The following is a 24,808-nucleotide window of genomic DNA, read 5'->3' as shown; positions in this document are numbered from 1 at the left end:
AACCCGCCACTGCATAACTGTTGTGTTCAGTGGACCCGCCACTGTATATCTGTACTGTTTACTGAACCCGCCACTGCATACCTGTTGTGTTCAGTGAACCTGCCACTGCATACCTGTTCTGTGAACCCGCCACTGCATACCTGTTGTGTTCAGTGAACCCGCCACTGCATACCTGTTCTGTTCAGTGGACCCGCCACTGTATACCTGTTTAGTGAACCCGCCACTGCATACCTGTTGTGTTCAGTGAACCTGCCACTGCATACCTGTTCTGTGAACCCACCACTGTATACCTGTTCTGTTCAGTGAACCCGCCACTGCATACCTGTTCTGTTCAGTGGACCCGCCACTGTATACCTGTTCAGTGAACCCACCACTGCATACCTGTGCTGTGAACCCACCACTGCATACCTGTTCTGTGAACCCACCACTGCATACCTGTTCTGTTCAGTGAACCCGCCACTGTATACCTGTTCAGTGAACCCGCCACTGCATACCTGTTGTGTTCAGTGAACCCGCCACTGTATACCTGTACTGTTTAGTGAACCCGCCACTGCATACCTGTTGTGTTCAGTGAACCCACCACTGCATACCTGTTCTGTGAACCCGCCACTGCATACCTGTTGTGTTCAGTGAACCCGCCACTGCATACCTGTTGTGTTCAGTGAACCCGCCACTGTATACCTGTACTGTTCAGTGAACCCGCCACTGCATACCTGTTCTGTGAACCCACCACTGCATACCTGTTCAGTGAACCCACCACTGCATACCTGTTCTGTTCAGTGAACCCGCCACTGTATACCTGTTCAATGAACCCGCCACTGCATACCTGTTGTGTTCAGTGGACCCGCCACTGTATACCTGTACTGTTTACTGAACCCGCCACTGCATACCTGTTGTGTTCAGTGAACCTGCCACTGCATACCTGTTCTGTGAACCCGCCACTGCATACCTGTTGTGTTCAGTGAACCCGCCACTGCATACCTGTTCTGTTCAGTGGACCCGCCACTGTATACCTGTTTAGTGAACCCGCCACTGCATACCTGTTGTGTTCAGTGAACCTGCCACTGCATACCTGTTCTGTTCAGTGGACCCGCCACTGTATACCTGTTTAGTGAACCCACCACTGCATACCTGTTGTGTTCAGTGAACCTGCCACTGCATACCTGTTCTGTGAACCCGCCACTGTATACCTGTTCTGTTCAGTGAACCCACCGCATCAGTGCGCATACCTGTGCAGTTAAGTGAACCCACCTACCTACGTGAGTGCACGCAGTGTGATATACCACTCCGTGCATACCCGATATGGACAAAACAGGTAGAGGAAGAGGTAGTGCCAGAGCCAGAGGAAGGCCAACCGGCAGGTCTGCGCGAGGTCGTGTAAATGTAATTTCGTGTGGACCTGGCCCACAGTACAGTGCTCGGAAGAAGGCACGTCCCAAGATTGTCAGGACGTGGTTGAGTATTTAGCGACACAGAACACCTCATCTTGCTCAGCCACCAGCGCTACTACTAGCACCACTTCCGCTGCATTTGACACTTCGCAAGAATTATTTAGTGGTGAAATCACTGATGCACAGCCATTGTTGTTACAGCCAGATGAATTTTCACCAGCTCATATGTCTGCGTTACGCGGCAACACTATGGATGTAACGTGTAAGGAGGATGAAGGACCTACTGATGGTGCATGTTTGGATTTTTCTGAGTCAAGCGAAGCTGGGCAGGATGACTACGATGATGACGATGATAGGGATCCTCTGTATGTTCCCAATAGAGGAGATGAAGAGGGGGACAGTTCAGAGGGGGAGTCAGAGAGTAGTAGGAGGAGAGAAGTTGCTGAAAGAAGCTGGGGCAGCTCTTCGTCAGAAACAGCTGGTGGCAGAGTCCGGCACCATGTATCGCCACCTATGTACAGCCAGCCAACTTGCCCTTCAGCATCAGCTGCTGAGGTCCCCATAGTGCCCACATCCCAGGGTGGCTCAGCGGTGTGGACATTTTTTAATGTGTGTGCCTCAGATCGGACCAAAGCCATCTGTTCGCTCTGCCAACAAAAATTGAGCCGTGGAAAGGCCAACACTCACGTAGGGACAAGTGCCTTACGAAGGCACCTGGAGAAAAGGCACAAACAGCAATGGGATGGCCACCTGAGCAAAAGCAGCAGCAGCACACAAAAGCAAAGCCACCCTCCTTCTCCTCTTCCTCCTCCATCAGGTGCATTATCTGCTTCTGCCGCTTTCTCCCTTCCACCTTCACAGGCACCCTCCTCCACTCCGCCTCTGCCCTTGAGCGCTTCCTGCTCCTCTGCCCACAGCAGCAGTCAGGTGTCCGTGAAGGAAATGTTTGAGCGGAAGAAGCCAATTTCGGCCAGTCACCCCCTTGCCCGGCGTCTGACAGCTGGCGTGGCGGAACTGTTAGCTCGGCAGCTGTTACCATACCGGCTGGTGGACTCTGAGGCCTTCCGTAAATTTGTGGCCATCGGAACACCGCAGTGGAAGATGCCAGGCCGCACTTATTTTTCGAGAAAGGCCATACCCCAACTGCACCGTGAAGTTGAGAGGCAAGTGGTGTCATCTCTTGCGAAGAGCGTTGGGTCAAGGGTACACCTGACCACGGATGCCTGGTCTGCCAAGCACGGGCAGGGCCGCTACATTACGTACACAGCCCATTGGGTGAACCTGGTGGTGAACGATGGCAAGCAGGGCGCAGCGGACCAAATTGTGACACCTCCACGGCTTGCAGGCAGGCCTCCTGCCACCTCCTCTCCTCCTGCTACATGCTCTTCGCTGTCCTCCTCCTCCTTGGCCGAGTGGCAGTTCTCCTCTCCAGCTACACAGCCCCAGCTCCGCAGGGCCTATGCTGCATGCCAGGTAAGACAGTGTCACGCCATCTTAGACATGTCTTGTCTCAAAGCGGAGAGTCACACTGGAGCAGCTCTCCTGGCTGCTCTTAAGAAACAGGTGGATGAGTGGCTGACCCCGCACCACCTGGAGATAGGCAACGTGGTGTGCGACAACGGCAGCAATCTGCTTGCCGCTTTGCATATGGGGAAGCTGACACACACACCCTGCATGGCACATGTCATGAATCTAGTGGTTCAAAGATTTGTGGCAAAGTACCCTGGCTTAGCGAATGTCCTGAAGCAGGCCAGGAAGTTCTGTGGGCATTTGAGGCGGTCTTACACAGCCATGGCACGCTTTGCGGAAATTCAGCGCAAAAACAACATGCCGGTGAGACGCCTCATTTGCGATAGCCCGACTAGCTGGAACTCGACCCTGCTCATGTTCTCCCGCCTGCTAGAACAGAAGAAAGCCGTGACCCACTACCTCTACAACTACAGTAGAATGAAACAGTCTGGGAAGATGGGGATGTTCTGGCCCGACAACTGGACACTGATGAAAAATGCATGCAGGCTCATGTGGCCGTTTGAGGAGGTGACCAACCTGGTGAGCCGCAGTGAGGGCACCATCAGCGACTTAATTCCCTACGCTTACTTCTTGGAGCGTGCTGTGCGTAGAGTGGCGGATGAAGCTGTGAATGAGCGTGACCAGGAACCGTTACGGCAGGAACAGGCATGGGACCAATTTTCATCAGACCCAGCTGTTTCCTCAACACCTGCGGCAGCACAGAGGGGGGAGGAGGAGGAAGAAGAGAAGTCATGTGCAGAAGACGAGTCAGACTCAGAGGATGATGAGCAAGGTGTTTCTTTGGGGGAGGAGGAGAAGGAGGGGACAGCGGCAGGAGAACAACCGCAGCAGGCGTCGCAAGGGGCTTGTGCTGCTCAACCTTCCCGTGGTATTGTTCGCGGCTGGGGGGAGGAGGTTGACTTACCTGACGTCACTGAGGAAGAGCAAGAGGAGATGGAGGGTACTGGATCCGACTTTGTGCAGATGTCGTCTTTTATGCTGTCCTGCCTGTTGAGGGACCCCCGTATAAAAAACCTCAAGGGGAATGAGCTGTACTGGGTGGCCACACTACTAGACCCTCGGTACAGGCACAAAGTGGCGGACCTGTTACCAACTCACCGGAAGGTGGAAAGGATGCAGCACATGCAGAACCAGCTGTCAACTATGCTTTACAATGCCTTTAAGGGTGATGTGACAGCACAACGCCAGCAAGGTACCACTGCCACTAATCCTCCTCCCGTGTCCACGCAGTCAAAGACAGGACGCTCCAGCGATCTCATGGTGATGTCGGACATGCGGACGTTCTTTAGTCCAACGCCTCGCCGTAGCCCTTCCGGATCCACCCTCCACCAACGCCTGGAACGGCAGGTAGCCGACTACCTGGCCTTAAGTGTGGATGTAGACACTGCTGTGAACAGCGATGAGGAACCCTTGAACTACTGGGTGCGCAGGCTTGACCTGTGGCCAGAGCTGTCCCAATTTGCCATCCAACTTCTCTCCTGCCCTGCCGCAAGCGTCCTGTCAGAAAGGACCTTCAGCGCAGCTGGAGGCATTGTCACAGAGAAGAGAAGTCGCCTAAGTCACAAAAGTGTTAAGTACCTCACCTTTATCAAAATGAATGAGGCATGGATCCCGGAGGGCTGCTGCCCGCCCCAAGACTAAGTCAGTCCCCGCACACACAGCATCTCTGCCTGCACGCCGTGTGACTGGCTGCCTGGCCTGCCCCAAGAAGACTAAGTCGCTCCCAGTCCCTCCACACAGCATGTCTGCCTGCAGGCCGCTTGACTACCTTCTCCGCCACCACCAACAGGGTCCGGGACTCCAGGCGGATTGCTGAATTTTTTAGGCCGCTGCTAGCAGCGGCCGCTGTAATAATTTTTCTGGTGCATGTACATGACTGCCTAATTTTTCTGGCTGCACTGCGGGCAGCTGCAACAACAAAAGAAAAGGCATGTACATGCGCCCATTCCCCTTCGTGATCATTACCTTGCCGTGGTGAAGGGGCTTGCGTATTACAATGAAGCAATGACCGGCGCCTAGATGAGTGTCTCGGGGGGCACACAAAAGATAATAAGGTCGTTGCTTCATTGTGGTCAGACCAAATTTGATCAGCTAGACAGTCACTGTTCTGTCATTCAGCTACATCAGCCAGGCGACCATATGGGCTGTAAAGCCACCAAAACCTGCACTCTCGCCATGGTGCGCACCAGTCCAGCACGGCCATCACTACACAAACAGCTGTTTGCGGTGCGTTACACGGTGAGTTTGGTGTGTCAGTGTGAAGCAGTACCTTAATTACACTACCTGATTGATGTATACACATGCAAGATGTTTATGTTTTAAAGCACTTTAGGCCTGTCATTTAGCATTCAGTGTGATTTCTGCCCTTAAAACGCTGCTTTGCGTCAAATCCAGATTTTTCCCGGGGACTTTTGGCGTGTATCCCACTCCGCCATGCCCCCCTCCAGGTGTTAGACCCCTTGAAACATCTTTTCCATCAGTTTTGTGGCCAGCATTATTATTTTTTTTTTCAAAGTTCGCATCCCCATTGAAGTCTATTGCGGTTCGCGAACTTTAACGCGAACCGAACGTTACGCGAAAGTTCGCGAACCCGGTTCGCGAACCTAAAATCGGAGGTTCGGCCCATCTCTAGTGAAAGGTTGGCAACACTGGCAGGCTGCGCGGTGCAACGGGAAAGATACAGGCAGCACGCCTCACGCTTGGGCTTGGCGGGGGAGGAGCCGACGATAGCGAGCGAGAGTAGGGTGGCCGCAGGCAGCCATAAATACGCAGTGTGTGACTGCGTTGCACTCGCAGAGCCTCTCAGCCTGAGTCAGTCCAGAGACTAGCAGACTCGCAGGAAGCCAAAGCCAGCCAGGAGCAAGCCCATGGAAGAGGGGTAGGAATGGGGTATCACATGAATGCGGAAAGAGGTGGAAGGTGTGGGTGTGATTAGGCAGGACATGGGTGTGGTTATGTGGTTGGGCGTGGTTAATTTAACCACTCCCATAGGCGCCAGAGAAAATCTTGCACCCAGGTGCCAGGCACCCCAGGCTCACCCCTGCCTGCCAGAGCCTCCATTCTCCTACCGCCAGCTACTTTTGGTTTAGCTGCCGGACCACTGCGCTCTGGCCTCTTAGTATTCATATGTCCCCCTGCAGTTCGCGTTAACCACGCTTGATCTGTACTCCTATATATGTAATAATGTAATGCTGGTATGTACGCATATTTTATTTGTAAATATTAGCCTTTCAGTGTTCTATGCGACCTATTGGTCGCTTCCTCCGTTATGAACAGATAGGACTTCCTTGATTTGCCGCAGCAGTTGCCCCGCCTTACATCTGTCGATTGATGACAGTGGCTCTTCAGCCGCTGACGTCATCGCCTCTCCCGTCTTGACGCTTGGAGGCCGCACGGTTACCAGAGCGTCACCTGGCCAAGTTCCCCATCAGGTCCGTGCTGAGCGGCCAATGTGGTGCTGCTGCCGGGTAGGATGGGAGAAGGGGGCAGTGGCTGCGGACATAGGGGGAGTGTGCGGATGGGTGGGATTCTATGGAGGCATGTCCATCCACAGGTGAGCGCATAGTTCCCCATCAGGTCTGCATTAGCAAGGACCATTTTGATTGGTGTAATGATGTTTGAATTGATTGGCCACCTGTAGATTGGGTATACTATACATATGTGAATGTTTCATTGTTATCTGAACTTTACATGCAGCAAAGCTTGATAAAGAGGTATGCGCCTCGAAACGTCACATAAATTTGCTGTAATGCATGGATTTAAAGAGACTCTGTAACAACATTTTCAGCCTTAATTCTTCTATCCTATAAGTTCCTATACCTGTTCTAATGTGCTCTGGCTTACTACAGCCTTTCCTAATTGCACAGTGGCTGTGTTATCTCTGTTATATGATCTAATCTGTTTCCTTCTGTCGGCTCTGTCGGGCAAAGGCTGGAATGTGTGGAATGTGCAGGGCTGCTTGTGATTGGATAGAAGCGATACACACCCTCTGCAGGCCCCCCTCTGTATGACTCACACACTGCTTATGTGAGCCTATCACAAGCTGGTTAGTTTGTTTGTAAACACTGCCTAAAACTGGCAATTACAAGCCAGGATTGCAGCAGGGAGAGGCAGAAACAGCACAGAGGGGCCCAGGAGAATATAATAAATAGAATGGTATGCATTTTGCTGTAAACATTTTAGATTACAGACCCTTTTTAATAAAAGAGCATAAAATCATCTTGGATGGTGCCGGCTACTTTCTACTTTTGCAAGATTAATCCAAAGTGCTGCTGGATCTGAGCCTTGGCACATCACTAACTGGCAACTGGCTGGATGCTTCACAACCTCTTTACTTATAATAATTTTCAAGGCACAAAAGGGGGAGCGAGCACTGCCCTTGCGAGCTTACAATCTACAGGAAATGGGGAGGGGAGAGAAACAACAGGAGAGGGTAGAATACAACAAATATATAAAGGCAGTGTGTTTTAGGATACCTAGGAGGAGTACAGTTTGGTCTTAGGACGAAGGGGAGTGGCCTAACGTAGCGCATATGCTTGTCGAAACAAATTCGTTTTCAGAGAGCGTTTAAAGGTCACAAAGGTTGGCGAGTGATGGATGTGTTGGGTATTTTATTAGTTTTTAACCTAATTCTATCCATACTTGGGTGCCTCTTCACCCCTGTTGTGCACCCATTGTATTATCTATCTCCTAGCTAGGGGTCTTCCACTGTGATTTTAGCCAGTTTTTTTGTTTTGATTGGTAAGCGACCGACCACTTTGTAGAGAAGTACCCAGATCTATCCATGAGGAGATGGATTACTTCACAGTCTTTCCATTGTGGTTGCCTCTTGTAAGTAGCATTCTTACTGCTCCCGATTTTTTTTGTTGTTGCTCCTGGTTCTCTGTTTGTTCCGGGGTTTTTTCACTTTCTGGTTCTGGATTTATCGACGGTGAGCCCCTCACCAGATACATTGATTACTACCTCTACATAGATATACCTGAGTATATAAGTGGTATACCATTCTCTATTTTTAGATGATGGGGTGTGTCAATGAAGGGATAACTGTCCTCATCCATGCCCTCATCATCTCCCACCTGGACTATTGCAATTCCCTTTTAATCAGGCCTCCCTCTAAACTGCATCACCCCCCCTTCAGTCTGGCTGCCACATTCATTACTGATTGATCAGCTCCTCCCATCGCTCCGCCCCCACAACTCCCCTCTGTAAAGCCCTCTACTGGCCCCTCTTCTGTTTTTAGGATCAACTTAAAGATCCTGTGTTGGCCTACAAATCAGTGCACAGGAGGACCTGCCTGACCTTCACCTCTCATCTTGTCCACAGGCACATACCGGCCTTCCCCCTCCAATTCACCTGTTATCACTGAACACTTCTCATTCCCAGATGCGATTTCACCAGGGCTGCCCCCACTCTCTAGAACCTGCTCCCACCAGCCCATCAAACTCACCCCACCTTTATTTTCTTCACTCAAGCCCTCAAGACTCACTGTTTTATGCTCGCTGATTAGCACTGGCGGGCTGTGTTAATAAAAAAAAAAGGTATATAGCGCTGACATCTAACGCAGCGCTGCACAGAGTACTGCCTTGTCACGTAACTGTCCCTCTGATGGACTCACAATCTAAACCCTGACATAGCCATATGTCTAGGTATGTGTAGTGTGTATACCGTAGTGTAGGGCCTATTTAAGGGGGAAGTAGGGGAGGATAAAAATATACAAAAAAATTTGCTTTTTTATAAATTAATAACCAAATAAAAATTGCAGCAGCAATCAGATACCACCAAAAGAAAGGTCTATCTGTGAGAAGCAAAGGGGGTAAAATTAATTTGTTTTAAATTAATCGTTTTAAATTTGTGAAGTGGTGTATTGTATAAATAAATAAAAAAAATGGCCTGGTCACCAGGAGGGGTATAAACCTCTGGTCCTCAAGCGGTTAACAGTAAATAAATGTGGCAGGACATAAAACAGTAAATGAGGGCGCACAGGCGACAATTAAAAATATTGGTAATTGGGGGGGGGGGGTTGGAGTGGAAATTTATCGGGCACACAAATGCTGATATTTGTGTCCCCCCCCCCCCCTGGAAGTCAGTGCAGGAGTTGGAAAGGAGGGTGGGGGGGGGGGGTGTTAGTAGCTGGTGTGCGGGGGTAGGGGTTAGGTAGGTATTGTGCGGGGGGCCCTAACTGGGCACCCACATTTCCCGGCGCCTTTGATATATATATATATACGCAGCAGGACGCATATTTCACTTCAGATTCCTTTTAAAATAATGCAACAAGTGTGTGGTGTGGACTGGAAGGGATGTTGCAGATTCCTGCGGTGACTCCTGGTGGGTGGAAGGGAAGTGACAGACAAAACTCTTGAAAACTTCATTGACACATGTTTAAGGTGTGTAGAGAAAAGCAATGATAACCCTCAATGTTTTGCAGGAATACAGAAGCGCTATGAATGTGCCAACTTTGGTGAACAAGGTATAACAGTGGGATGCTGGGACACCTATCGCCATGACATCGACTGCCAGTGGATAGACATCACAGATGTGGGACCGGGAAACTACATCTTCCAGGTGAGAAGCAGAACGTTTTCCTTCATAAACTCCACATATTCTTTGAGCTGGCTTTACACTTTGTCATTTTGCGGCCGCTCCAATGCAAACCCCCCCCTCCCAAAAAAGACCCTGCGGCAGAGTGCGGTCATATGCATAGTGCCCCTCCCCCCACGGTGAAGTACATCACTGGGATTCCTGTCGGTCCGCTGCGCTCCATCATTTACGTTATGTTCTAAGGTACTGCTGGAGTGATAGAATGTCCATTACATTGTAAGCCCGCAAGGGCGGGGTCATCCTCCTAATGTTTACTGATCTTGTAACAATATTTGTGCTGCTTGGAACTCTGCTGTACATTTGTTAGTTGTATCTGTGTTCCCCTTGTCGTCTTATTGTGCTTTGTAAAGCGCTGCGGAATATGTTGGCGCTATATAAATAAATAATAATAATAATAATATCTTTCTTATATCATACTTATTAGAGGAGCTACTCTTTCTTTTTCCTCTTGGTAGCTGTATATTGTGGGTCGATGACCCTAGTTCTTTATATATTATTAATTCCTAATTCAGGATTAATTTCCAGCTTATAATGACTAGAGTTGGGCCGAACGGTTCGCCTGCGAACGGTTCCATGCGAACTTCAGTGGTTCGCGTTCGCATCCCGCAGGCGAACTTTTGCAGAAGTTCGGTTCGCCCCATAATGCACCATGAGGGTCAACTTTGACCCTCTACATCACAGTCAGCAGGCCCAGTGTAGCCAATTAGGCTACACTAGCCCCTGGAGCCACTCCCCCCCCTAATAAAAGGCAGGCAGCGGCGGCCATTACGCTCACTCGTGTGCCTGCGTTAGTGAGAGTAGGGTGAGCTGCTGCAGACTGTCTCTCATAGGGAAAGATTAGTTAGGCTTAGCTTGTTCCTGTCTGGCTGCATACCTGTTCTGTGAACCCACCACTGCATACCTGTGCTGTGAACCCACCACTGCATACCTGTACTGTGAACCCACCACTGCATACCTGTTCTGTGAACCCACCACTGCATACCTGTTCTGTGAACCCACCACTGCATACCTGTACTGTGAACCCACCACTGCATACCTGTTCTGTGAACCCACCACTGCATACCTGTTCTGTGAACCCACCACTGCATACCTGTACTGTGAACCCACCACTGCATACCTGTTCTGTGAACCCACCACTGCATACCTGTTCAGTAAACCCACCACTGCATACCTGTACTGTGAACCCACCACTGCATACCTGTTCTGTTCAGTGAACCCGCCACTGTATTCCTGTTCAGTGAACCCGCCACTGCATACCTGTTGTGTTCAGTGAACCCGCCACTGCATACCTGTTCAGTGAACCCACCACTGCATACCTGTTCTGTTCAGTGAACCCGCCACTGTATTCCTGTTCAGTGAACCCGCCACTGCATACCTGTTGTGTTCAGTGAACCCGCCACTGCATACCTGTTCAGTGAACCCACCACTGCATACCTGTTCTGTTCAGTGAACCCACCACTGCATACCTGTTCAGTGAACCCACCACTGCATACCTGTTCAGTGAACCCACCACTGCATACCTGTACTGTGAACCCACCACTGCATACCTGTTCTGTTCAGTGAACCCGCCACTGTATTCCTGTTCAGTGAACCTGCCACTGCATACCTGTACTGTGTAAAGCACTTTAGGCCTGTCATTTAGCATTCAATGTGATTTCTGCCCTTAAAACGCTGCTTTGCGTCAAATCCAGATTTTTCCCCGGGACTTTTGGCGTGTATCCCACTCCGCCATGCCCCCCTCCAGATGTTAGACCCCTTGAAACATATTTTCCATCACTTTTGTGGCAAGCATAATTATTTTTTTTTCAAAGTTCGCATCCCCATTGAAGTCTATTGCGGTTCGCGAACTTTAACGCGAACCGAACCTTCCGCGGAAGTTCGCGAACCTAAAATCGGAGGTTCGGCCCCACTCTAATAATGACTGGGTAATGCTTTGGGCTCATTGTTTTGGGTTTAACATGTTTACATTATGTGCGTCACCCTGAAAGCAGATCCGAGATGAACAATTAACTATAATCAGGGGCGGTCCTAGAATACTAAGAGTTCCGGGGCATTTTTGGGAAATCCAGCCAAAAGATGGGTGTGGCTATGCACCAGAATGTGGGTGTGGTCATGGGTGGAGGCAAATTTACATGATCGTAACAGCGGTCTAAGTAGGCCTGTCCAGCAAAATGTTGGATGAAGCCTCCCTCTCCATAATGCTACGTACACACTTGCGACTATGGTCTTTTGAAACAGCAGCTTAACGATCGGTATGCCGACAATCGGGTAAATAACTTTACCAAACAACCTAATGATCGTTTGGTAAAGTTCTTTACCCGATTGTCAGCAGAACGATCGTTAGGCTGCTGTTTCAACGACAAACGAACGTTATCAGCCCGATGAGAAAATCCAACAAGACTGATCGTATCGAGCGAGAATCATTACAAAACTATAGTGTGTACAGTTATCTGCCAAGAATGATCATTACAAGGGCCAATGCGCCTGCGTTGGATTCTGCCCAGCTTCCATACTTCCTGTGTAGCGCGACCCGTAAAGATTGTTACATTACAAATAAACTTTGTTTTCAAATTAAGTATCATTTTTATCTATTGGAATTCCATTTTAGTGTTTTTATTTTAATTTTATATAAACATGTACGCAACATTTCCCTCTGATCGTTCTTTTCTGCGAGAACGATCGTTAAAATGTGTATGATGATCGCTGCATCCCATCGTTGCATTCCAATATTGTTCGTCGGATAATTATCGTTCCTTGCAAACAATCGTTATCGCAAGTGTGTACGTAGCATTAGTACAAACAAAAATGCAGCATATCACATAAATAGAGTTACCTGGCTTCTGAGTTGGCTGGGCAGGCTGGCTGGCTGGCCTACCGCCAGGTTGTCTGGCAGTTCCCCCCCATACCATTCCCTGACCTTCTAGTGGACCCCTCCCATGCTCCCACGAGCCTCCCATTGAGGAACCACAACTCCCAGACTACTCCCATAGAAGAACCACAGCTCCCTGCATGCCCCCATAAAGGCATCACAGCACCCAATGTGCCCCCATAGAGGCACCACAGCATCCAGCATACCCCCATTGCTGTGTGCTGTGGTGCCATGCTGGGTGCTATGGTGTCTCTACTCTGCCTGGGGGACATCCGGGGCACCACAGAATAGATCCGGGACACGTGCCACTGATCTTTAGGGCTGGCAACGCCCCTGACTAGAACAAGTAACTTCTCTATATATATTATGTAAAGTTTAGATCGTTTTACACAGCAAATCTAGCTGCAAACAGTTCCAACAGTTTATGATTACTTCCTGTATCCCTTCCGGTTATACAATGAGAGCAGCCATATTCTGTTTCTCATCATTACACACAGGCAAGCTGCTCTGCATCTCCACCCTTCAGCCTGTAAAACCTTAACTCCCCTCCCTCCTCTGCCATCTCTGGCTAGTAACATCTCCTCCTCCTGTCCAGACTGAGCTCCCATAGGCCCTTGATACATGGGTCTCAGAGTGCCAAGTCACTGGATAAGCTGTGGGCGAGGCTTGTTTAGTTTATAGGGAATTAGGGTATTAAAACAAACAAACAAAAAGTATTTGGCTGGAGGAATGCCCTATAAACAATAGGAAAGGTACACAATTATGCAATGAGTAAAAGTTTATCGCGGATCCACTTTAAGCTCAGTGCTTGCGGTAACCTTGCCCTTGTGTCTGATTGGATATTTCCGGTGCAACGCAAGGGACCGCAATACTTGTAAAAGTCTCCATAGACATTCCTAGCTTTTGTGGCCTCTTGCGGCCAAATATTGTAACGTAACACAGGCTTAGCCTGCAAGTGTGAAAGGGGCATAAAGATAATACAAGCAGAATAATTGCCTTGATTCCCAGCAATCATGTCAGCCGTTACAGGCTACAAAGTACAGTTCCACTTGATAAAAAGCGAATGTGCATCTCATCTAGAAAATGATTGTACAAGGCAAAAAAAATCGAATGCCATTTGAACAACCAGTCCTGGTGACATTACCACCTTTTTTTTTACTGAATCTGTCCTTTAAGATGGGAGGAAATTAATAAGTAAATATAACCTCTCCCCACCTCAATCGTGCAAAGTGGCAGGATTAAGTAACACACCTCTCGAAATCAGAATAGTTCCGATTTTTACATCAGAATTTGGCAGTTCAGGTCTGAAAATCGTTCAGAAAAACGATTGGAAATCCGGCATAAGGTAGATTAGGAACATGGTAAAAAAAAAAAAAAAATGAAGACAATGTACTGTATTTTTCAGAATATAACACTATCCGGACTATAAGATGCACCTAGCTTTAGCGGATAAGAAGCAGGGAAAATAAAAATATACTCCTTGTACCTTGTGTACCCCTTTTACGTCTACTGAGTCCTGTATTGTCCCCCTTGTATTGTTCTCAGTGCCCCTGTATCCTCGTATGTCTTCTTTTTTGTCTACTCGTTCATCCCCCTGTATCCTCGTCACCCTAGTTTGTCCCCCTGTACATTCCGTGTAGAGTTAGCAGAATTGGAGGCTGATCGCATCTCTCACTAATCCCCTAGTGCCGGTCACATGTAATGACATGATCAGGAAAAGACGGCACTAGGGGAACAGTAAGGGAGAGGCAAAACCGCTAATGCCCATGGATCAGGTGAGAGACACGCCCCTTAAAGGGCACCTGAAGTGAGAGGTACATGGAGGTTAGCTGCTATATTTTCTTTTAATCAATACCAGTTACCTGGCTGTCCTGCTGACCCTTTCAGCCATAGGCCCAGAACAAGCATGCAGCAGATCAAGTGTTTCTGACATGGTCAGATCTGACATGATTAGCTGAATGCTTGTTTCAAGTGTGATTCAGACACTACTGCAGCCAAATAGATAGACAGGACAGCCAGGAGTTCATGAAACTGTTAATCACCACATCGCTTTTGCTGACGTAGGGGGTGGAGCTTCAAATGACTTACAGGAATGAAAGTAAGGTATTGCAGCTAACGCCGGCCAATCCTTACAGCTCAGACACAAGGCTTTACATTACAATATTTTAACATTACAAACTTTGGTTCTCTTTAAAATAAGAAGTCGATTTGAAAACTTACAGAAAAAAAGTCAAATGAAATACGGTTGGCGTTCTGTAAATTCTATCCGAAGAAGTCAGATTTACTTCAGATCCGGACCCTCACCTATTCCTCAACGTCTCGATAAATCATCCAATCTCACCGCGCCAGAGCATTTTTCCTGTTAGTTTGCAAGTTAGATCAAATAAATATGACCAAAATCCTATTTTACCGGCTTTGTCTCCGGCAGCCCATAACTCTTCATAAATCCATAGTCATTACCCGCAATGTCGCTGGGGCAAAGATACAATTCATGGCGCTGCGGCAGGGTGATATATAACCGACACATTAGCAGAACGCTGCGCTGGCTGACCAGGGGTCTGAGGTTTACAGGCCTATTAGCCCATTCAGGGCGTCCAGCCGACTGTGCGACGGGAAACTCAATACAGACCACGAAAGTTTCGCATTTTTATGTTGCAGCAGCTTTCAGAATCCACAGAAACTGAAGAGCAGGTCTAAGGCGTGCATGTAAAAGGGGCTCAGGGAAAAATGCACGCCCATTATGATTAATAAAATTCTTGTTAATATCTACTGATATTCTTTGCTTTTAAAGTTAAATAATCATAATAAAATATCGGTATATAAACAATATTTTACTACAACTTAACCTAACTCTACTCTCGCACAACCCCCCCCCCCTTCTGACGCTCAACCTTAAAACCCATCTTCCTGATGCTTAACCCTAGAGTTGAGCTGAAATTTTCGTAATTTCGCATTACTAAAATTACGCATGCGAAATTTGCGATTACGATGCGAAATTACGGTAGCGTAATTGCCATTAAAATCGTAATTGAAAATACCGTAAGCGTAATTTTCAACGCGTAATTTTGCGTTTCGTTCATGCTGTAATTTCGCATTAAACGCTACCGTAATTTCGCGTTAAACCGTAACGCTCCGTATAATATAAAAAAGCCGCCGACTTTAAGGGTTAATAGCAAAGCCCCCTTAAATGCTAAGAGCCTCAAATTTGGAGAATATATTAAGGAGATCAGGAGGAATAGGAGGAAAATTTTTTTTTCAAAAAGACCTTATAGTTTTTGAGAAAATCGATGTTAAAGTTTCAAAGGAGAAATGTAAACATTTAAAAACCCGCCGACTTTAACGGTTAATAGCAAAGCCTGCTTAAAGTTTAGGAACACCAAATTCCCAGGGTATATTAAGGGGATCAGTGGGAATAAGAGGAAAAAAAAATTTCAAAAAGACCTTATAGTTTTTGAGAAAATCGATTTTTAAGTTTCAAGGGCGAAAATGTCTTTTAAATGCAGAAAATGTCAGTTTTTTTTGCACAGGTAACAATAGTGTATTATTTTCATAGATTCCCCCAAGTGGGAAGAGTTTTACTTACTTCGTTCTGAGTGTGGGAAATATAAAAAAAAAAACGACGTGGGGTCCCCCCTCCCAGACCTCTTTAACCCCTTGTCCCCCATGCAGGCTGGGATAGCCAGAATGCGGAGCACCGGCCGCGTGGGGCTCCGCACCCTGACTATACCAGCCCGCATGGTCCATGGATTGGGGGGTCTCGGAAGGGGAGGGGCAGCCAAGCTTTTCCCTCCCCCTCCGAGCCCTTGTCCAATCCAAGGACAAGGGGCTCTTCTCCACCTCCGATGGGCGGTGGAGGTGGAGGCCGCGATTTCCTGGGGGGGGGGGGGGTTCATGGTGGAATCTGGGAGTCCCCTTTAAAAAGGGGTCCCCCAGATGCCCACCCCCCCTCCCAGGAGTAATGAGTATAGAGGTACTTGTACCCCTTACCCATTTCCTTTAAGAGTTAAAAGTAAATAAACACACAAACACTTAGAAAAAGTATTTTAATTGAACAAAAAACATAACCACGAAAAAAGTCCTTTAATATTCTTAATTAACCATTAATACTTACCTGTCCCTTTTAAATAAATGATCCCTCGAAATAGCCTCGGAAATGTTCTATCAGTTACAATGTAACAAAGTTATTACAATGTAACAACTTTGTTACATTGTAACTACGCCGCACCCGACGTCACTCGCCGCCGCCACATACGCGTCTGCGCTGCACAGACCCGACAGAGCTCTGAGCTATATAGCTCAGAGCTCTCTAAAGCATCTTTGTATTTTGGCTCCAAGGAGCCCCATTGGTCCTTAGCAGACCAATGGGGTTCCTTCAAATCAGAAGGAACCCCATTGGTCTGCTAAGGACCAATGGGGCTCCTTGGAGCCCAAATACAAAGATGCTTAGAGAGCTCTGAGCTATAGCTCAGAGCTCTGTCGGATCCGTGCAGCACAGACGCGGCGGCGGCGAGTGACGTCGGGTGCGGCGTAGTTACAATGTAACAAAGTTGTTACATTGTAATAACTTTGTTACATTGTAACTGATAGAACATTTCCGAGGCTATTTCGAGGGATCATTTCTTTAAAGGGACAGGTAAGTATTAATGGTTAATTAAGAATATTAAAGGACTTTTTTCGTGGTTATGTTTTTTGTTCAATTAAAATACTTTTTCTAAGTGTTTGTGTGTTTATTTACTTTTAACTCTTAAAGGAAATGGGTAAGGGGTACAAGTACCTCTATACTCATTTCTCCTGGGAGGGGGGGTGGGCATCTGGGGGACCCCTTTTTAAAGGGGACTCCCAGATTCCACCATGAACCCCCCCCCCCCCCCAGGAAATCGCGGCCTCCACCTCCACCGCCCATCGGAGGTGGAGAAGCGCCCCTTGTCCTTGGATTGGACAAGGGCTCGGAGGGGGAGGGGAAAGCTTGGCTGCCCCTCCCCTTCCGAGACCCCCCAATCCATGGACCATGCGGGCTGGTATAGTCAGGGTGCGGAGCCCCACGCGGCCGGTGCTCCGCATTCTGGCTATCCCAGCCTGCATGGGGGACAAGGGGTTGAAGATGTCTGGGAGGGGGGACCCCACGTCTTTTTTTTATATTTCCCACACTCAGAACGAAGTAAGTAAAACTCTTCCCACTTGGGGGAATCTATGAAAATAATACACTATTGTTACCTGTGCAAAAAAAACTGACATTTTCCGCATTTAAAAGACATTTTCGCCCTTGAAACTTAAAAATCGATTTTCTCAAAAACTATAAGGTCTTTTTGAAAAAAAAAATTTTCCTCTTATTCCTTCTGATCTCCTTAATATATTCTCCAAATTTGAGGCTCTTAGCATTTAAGGGGGCTTTGCTATTAACCCTTAAAGTCGGCGGCTACCTAACATTGATCCATGCGTCAACTTTTCTGCTTCGGGAGCATGGCCATACGCATAAATTTCGTAATACCCGTTGCAATGCGAAAGTTACGCGAAAATTACGCTTAGGCGAAATTTCGCGAAATCCTTCTTCATTACGATTATGTACTTACGGCCATAAACGTAATTACACTAATTACACGAAATTTCGCGAAATCGTAATTACGCCATTACGCTATTACGCTCATCTCTACTTAACCCTAAGACCTCCTTTGTGGCGTCCAACCCTAAAACCCCCCTTCTTGACACCTAACCTTAAGACCCCCTCTTCCTGGCGCCTAACCCTAACCCCCCCTCTCCTGATGCCTAACCCTAAAACCACCCTTCCTGACAATGTTCAAAACTATACATTTCAAAACAATCTTTTTTTAATTGAATACTTGGTAAATTCACAACATTAAAAATTTCAAATACCATAAAGTTCTAAGTTTCAAAATGATAAAAATGTAAAAAACTATAACGTAATTTTGAAAACTATAATTATCACCTGCCCAAATTTCTGCTTTGGGGGCCTAATAGCCGATATTTGCACTAGAGCCTATGGAGGTGCCCAAATCGCCCATTAGCCGCTGGGTACCCAAATGTCCTGCTTCCGGTCTAAGTATCTCCCTTCTTGTGACACGCAGGTCATCTTGAACCCAAAGTCCGAAGTGGCGGAGTCGGATTTCAGGAACAATGTGATGAGGTGTCGGTGCAAGTACGACGGCCACCGGATCTGGATGCACAACTGCCACACAGGTAAGAGGAGGTGCGCAATCCTTCCGGGCAGAATGGGGCTTCCTGGCTACATTTATCTGGGAGCCCCCCTGATGGTAACATTCAGGTCTGGGGGTGAGCAGGCAAATTCACGCAGTAAGGTTCACTGCAAAAGCTAGCTGATTTGCGTAAAGGGAAACTCAACTGAGAAGATTATGGAGGCTGCTATATTTATTTCCTGTTAAACCAGCAGGGCTGCCAGGCAACTGGTGTTGTTTATTTGGCTGCAGTAGTGTCTGAATCACACCTAACAAACATGCAGCTAATCCAGCCAAATTTGACAATAATATCAGAAACACCTGATCTGCTGCATGCTTGTTCAGGGGCTATGGCTAAATGTATTACAGGCAGGGTATCAGCAGGACAGCCAGGAATCTGGTATTGCTTAAAGGGAACCTTAACTGAGAGGGATAAGGATGTTTCCTTTTAATCAATACCAGTTGCCTGGCAGACCTACTGAGCTCTTTGGCTGAATCACACACCTGAAACAAGCATGCAGCTAATCCAGTCTGACTTCAGTCAGAGCACCTGATCTGCATGCTTGTTCAGGGGCTGTGGCCGAAAGTATTAGAGACACAGGATCAGCAGGAGAGTCAGGCAACTGGTATTATTTTAAAAGGAAAAATCCATATCCTTCTCAGTTTAGGTTCCCTTTAAAGGAATAAAGCAATTGTACCCCGTATCTATTTCAGATTGGTTAAAACCACATACACACACACACACTCAGCAGCGGTCTTTTATGCAGCACAAATATTGAACAACTTTTGTTGTGAAACAAGTTGAAACAACCCAAAAAAAGTTGCTTGCTATTGTTCACACAACTGATAAGACATCAATCCAACTGTTGGATTGACTTGAGGAACAACTGAGAGAAGCTGTGTCCAACATGGCAATGTGTACAGAAGTCTGCTATGATTTTTCAAGGACTTCCATTCACCAGTTGAGTAACAATATGTAAATTTGTAGTTGTTCGTCAAGTTGCCCGTCAAGTCGTCCTGTGTGTATAATAGATGTTTACACGCCAAGACGTATCTTTACAAACAACTATGATAAAAAAAAAAAAAGTTGTAAAGTTGTTTATAGTAAAAGACTTTTGTTGAGCGTGTATATGTGGCGGACACTTTTTCTGATCAATTTTATTTTAATGAGAATTGAACGTTGTAGGGTAGATTGTCCGTTTCTTGATTTATAGAACCAAGTAATTTTTTTTCAGCGTTTTCAAGTTTTGTTTTTCTACATCTGGGGAAACTTGAAGAGAATCTGTACTGTAAATTTCTTACAATAAAAAGCATACCATTCTATTCATTATGTTCTCCTGGGCCCCTCGGCGCTGTTTCTGCCACTCCCTGCTGCAATCCTGGCTTGTAATTGCCAGTTTTATGCAGTGTTTATAAACAAAAGACATAGCAAGTGATAGGCTAAGAGTAGCTCAGTGTGTGAGTCATACAGAGTGTGCAGGGGGCCTGGAGAGGGTGTGTATAGCTTCTATCCAATCACAAGCAGCCATGCACATTCCAGCCTGACTGCCTGAGCCCGACAGAGGAGAGAAGATAAGATCAGATCATATAACAGAGATAATACAGCCACTGTGCAACTAGGAAAGGCTGTAATAAGCCAGAGCACATTAAAACAGCTATAGGATAGAAGAAATAAGGCTCAAAATTTTGTTAGTCTCTTTAACAAACAGTTTTATCAAATATTACAATTGGAAAAATTGATTGTAATTCTCAATTTGCAATAATATGAAACAGCAGACTAAAGTGATACTGAATAGTGATGAGCTCACGAGTAGTGAGCTATTAGAATCCGTGATTAAAATGAGGCTTAATTGCCTCAGGTGTGGGGCTGGGAGACAAGGGGTTACTTACCCATAAGTCTGCAGTCCTTTATGCGTTCCGAAGTCTCCTTGCAAGACTCTGTATGCGCACTTCCTCTTTCAAGCTGGAAAGCGGAAGTGTGCATAGTGAGTCTTGCAATGTGTCCAATAGGACGCGTATAAGACGTTTGGAACGCATAGAGGACTGCAGACTTATGGGTAATTAAGCCTCATTTTAATCACGGATTCGAATAGTTCACTACCTGTAAGCTCATCACACCTCTAGCAGATCCGCAAAACGCTAGAGGTTTTTGAAGCAGATTTCAAAGCAATTCTAGGCATGATTAGAGAGGTTTTCTAAACATGCCTAGCGGTTTTTGGAGTGTTTTTGTGTAGCAGATTACAAATATTGTTACAGTAAAGCTGTTACTGAACAGCTTCTGTAACAAAAACGCCTGGAAAACAAGCCTGATCTGGCGTATTTCAAAGCGGTTTTCCACTTTCCTATACTTTAACCTTCCTGGCGGTAAGCCGCGCAGGAGGTTTTCTCCGGCCCTGCTGGGCCGATTTTCTTAATTTTTTTTTTTTGCTGGACGCAGCTAGCACTTTGCTAGCTGCGCCAGCACACTGATCGCCGCCGCCCCGCGCCCGATCGCCGCTATACGTTGCGGCGCGCGGCCCCCCCCCCAGACCCCGTGCGCTGCCTGGCCAGGCAGCGTTGAGGGGTGGATCGGAACTCCCAATGACGTCACGACGGGGGAAGCCCTCCAGGAAATCCTGTTCTTTGAACGGGATTTCCTGATCGAAGAGTGCGGGGGATGCCCTGGGCTCGCTACATGAGATAAGAAAAACAAAAAAAACCTGCCGCGCTGCCGCCTGGCGGAATTTTTCATACCGCCAGGAGGGTTAACATTGAGGCAGAAACGCCACAGAAGTCTAAAAAAAACTGCTGCAGCCCGCGAGTTTGCATTTGTGGAAAAACGAGCCGCTCTGGTGTGCACCAGCCCCATTCACTTTCATTAGCCAAACTGTTTTCCCCCTGCAAGCGTTTTAAAAAATGCTCCAGAACACTCCGGTGTGCACCAGCCCTAATACTGAACACACAGTCAGGTCTCCTCGCAGTCACTCTGCTGAAAGTGACCGTGGTGGATGGACAATATTGCCGACGGAAGAACTGACTGGGTGTTGGCCATATTGTCTATCCACCAAAATCCCAAAAATTGAAGTGTATGGTCACTTTTTCTAGAATCATAAGCTGAATTTTTTTTATTTTTTTATTTTATGGATCAATTAAATGTATGCTTTTCTTTCAATCTGAAAATAGCATAATTTGCTAAAAATGACACAGTTGATATTTAGTATAAATCAGTACCCATTTGAAGGACCACTATCAGGTGTCCCACAGTGAAATCTACTATAAATCACTTTTTGCCTAGGTTTCTGTCACTTACAGTAGGTAGTAGAAATCTGACAGAAGCGACAGGTTTGGGACTAGTCCATCTCTTCATGGGGGATTCTCTGGGTTTTCTTTATTTTCAAAAGCACTTTGACAGTTGGACGGAGCAACTGCTGTTCACAGAGTTGTGTGCAGACAGGTAGAGGGTGTGGCCTGCATCTTTGTATAGATCCTTTCCAGGGCGTGCTTCTGTAAATAATAACTGAAATGTTGAAGATCCCCCATGAAGAGATGGATTAGTCAAAAACCTGTCAGTTTTGACAGATTTCTACTACCTACTGTACGTGAAAGCAACACATGAGAAATGTAATTTATACCTCATTTTACTCTGGAAGAAACTTCTCTTTATGTGTTAAGATAGATTTTACATTTTAACATGTTTTCTGCTAGTGGTCCTTTAACCACCACTACATTATATTTACGTCCTCTGTGACTTCGTCTAAGCCATGAGGACGTAGATATACGTCGTGTAGCAGAAGCAGTGCTGTGCAGGATTGGGCTTGCTCTTGTGCAAACCACCGGCATTATCTGCTGCAGTACTAATTGGTGAAAGGGAATATGTATTCCCTGAGCCAATAAGATTGATTTTTACGATTATAAATGATTTTATTTTCTCAGTTCATAGTAAAAAAAATGCACACTGTAGCATTATTTTAGAATGAAATATCTTTTCCATAAATTGTGATAGGAACGTAAGTTTTATAATAAACTGTAGAAATAGCCAAACAAAACTTGTGTTTTTATGTAACAGCTTTTTTTATTTTTATACTGGAGTTGGTAAAACAGATTTTTTTTTACAAATTTTTTTTTTACTATTTTCCCCATTAAAATGCATAGAAAACAAAATTGTTCGAGGGAATAAATGCCATACAATGAAAGCCTAGTTTGTCTTGAAAAAAACATATTTCTTTTAGGTGTCATAAGTAGGGATAAAGTTATTGCTGGCTAAATAGGGACACAGCTAAAATGTTAAAACTGCTTTGGTCCATAAGGGGGAAACAAGGTCTGGATGCGAAGTGGTTAATCATGCAGACTGGGCTCTGACTGACTCTTCTGTCTTGGCAGGTGATGCCTACAGTGCAGACTTGGAAGAAGAGTTTGAGAATCAGCTAAGACTCACCAACAACCAGGTATAGACCTCCCACGGGGTCCAGAACACCTCCAGGACTTTCTTCATGCCAGAGGCTGCTCTGCACCACCGCCTACGTCCACATGAAGGTGCTACACGTCACAACTGGAAAAACAGCAATACTCAGGTCTTCAAGTGCTAAACTGAAACCACGTCAGGAAAAAAAAACTGTGTTTACTGAACAGAAACCTATATAAACTTTAATAAACTCACCTGAAGAGGAAGCGGAACAACCTGACCGTGACGAGAAAAAGACTGCAATGCAGCGGGAACAATCATTGGAAAAATAATATTTTCTAAAAAAAAAACCTGCTGAAGCTCAAAGCGAACATCTGTAATTATTTTGGAATTGAGAAGTAAACATTCATGACATCCTCTAATTTTACTGCTGTCATTTTTGCATCGAAATTGCCATTTTAGATTTCGAGAAAATTTTCCCGAAAATACATTGTACATTCACAATATGCTCAAATGAAAGGAATTTGTCTGAAAATCCACGAAAAGCCCAAAATTGTTTATTTTTAGCATGAACATTCATAAAAAATGCAAAAAAAAAAATCAAAAACCTAATACAAAATGATTGATTAATGGCAGGTTTCGAAAGGTAAATGTAACATTATTTTTGCAAAAAATAATGGAAAAAAAAATATCTGAACTTTTGCTCATTACTAGTTTTAACGCCAGCCCCCCTGGGTAGTATTGCAGCCCTAATCTAAAGCGGAATGAAACCCAGCATTTCTTGTTTGAATGCTGTTCTAGTAAAAAAAAATGCTGGTTGTATATAATATGCTGTAAGTAGTCTATTAGAGCAAAGGGTTACACACAGGACTTAGAAAAGTTCCCTGCCAGCAAAGCTGGAGGCATCCGAACTTTTTACATTCCTCACTAGATACAATTAAATACAAGATAACATTGCCTAAACACTTCTCTGACACAGCAGGCTCTCCTGAACAAAGTCAGACAATCGGAAAGCATTTCTGCTTAAAGTGGTATAAAACCGTGACATAATATTCAATAAAAACACGTTTTCCTACTTTTTATATGCCGTACGGTTATCATATTTGCTTTTGTGCATATGTATTATTATTCATTTAGAAATTATACGTTCCCAAAGTACACTTTTTTTCGGCCCTGAGAGCTGACTTTGCATTTTATATTTATAACTGCTTTTATTCATCTTCAAACCATCTAATCAGCTAAAAAATAAACAGTGTATTCCCAGCATTAAAGCGGAATGAAACCCAGCATTTCTACTTTGCTCTAGAAGATTATTTACAGCATATTATATACAACCAGCATTTTTTTTTTTACTAGACCAGCATTGAAAGGGTTACACACAGGAATTAGAAGCTTCCCTTCCAGCAGAGCTGGCCCCTTCCGAACTTTACATAATGTTACCTTGTGTTTAATTGTATCAAGTGAGAAATGTAAACAAAGCCTTCTCTCACACTGCAAAGTCCCCTGAACAAAGACAGACCAGCATAAATGCTTTCTGATTAAGTTTGCATTTTATTTATAACTGCTTTATTTATCTAACTTAATCAGAAAGCATAGACTGCCCTTCTACCGTTCACATCTACTGAGCTCCGCAGCAGTACGATGCGCTGGGAAGCGCTTGCGTACTGCTGGCTGCATTTTGCCCGGAAGCGCAGAGCTGATCCCATCACGGTCAATGGATGGGATCAGCAGCGCAGCGGGGCAGATGGCGTGCGATCAGATGCGCTGCGTTCGGATTGCACGGCCATCTGCGCTCCTCAGATGTGAACGAGGCCTAAGGCATCTGTGGGTGGGTTTGCCGGATAATGGC

General features: G+C 46.1%; 1 protein-coding gene across 4 annotated transcripts in view; it reads left to right on the top strand.

Moving 5' to 3' along the window:
- The window catches only part of LOXL4 (lysyl oxidase like 4), a 277,261-nt gene extending 253,880 nt beyond the window's left edge, over positions 1-23,381 (top strand). For all 4 annotated transcript variants that reach the window (XM_068257598.1, XM_068257599.1, XM_068257601.1 and 1 more), the window contains 3 exons: positions 9,346-9,482; positions 18,471-18,582; positions 22,938-23,381. In XM_068257598.1, the coding sequence (XP_068113699.1) occupies positions 9,346-9,482; positions 18,471-18,582; positions 22,938-23,008 (320 nt within the window). In that variant the 3' untranslated portion in view covers positions 23,009-23,381. The remainder of the gene's footprint in view (positions 1-9,345; positions 9,483-18,470; positions 18,583-22,937) is intronic.
- The last annotated feature ends 1,427 nt before the right edge of the window (positions 23,382-24,808 follow it).

The sequence above is a fragment of the Hyperolius riggenbachi genome, chromosome 10, assembly GCF_040937935.1.
Source record: "Hyperolius riggenbachi isolate aHypRig1 chromosome 10, aHypRig1.pri, whole genome shotgun sequence".
Classification (NCBI taxonomy): Eukaryota; Metazoa; Chordata; class Amphibia; order Anura; family Hyperoliidae; genus Hyperolius; species Hyperolius riggenbachi.
Note: the sequence above shows the minus strand (reverse complement) of the source record. Positions and strands in the feature narration are given on the sequence as shown.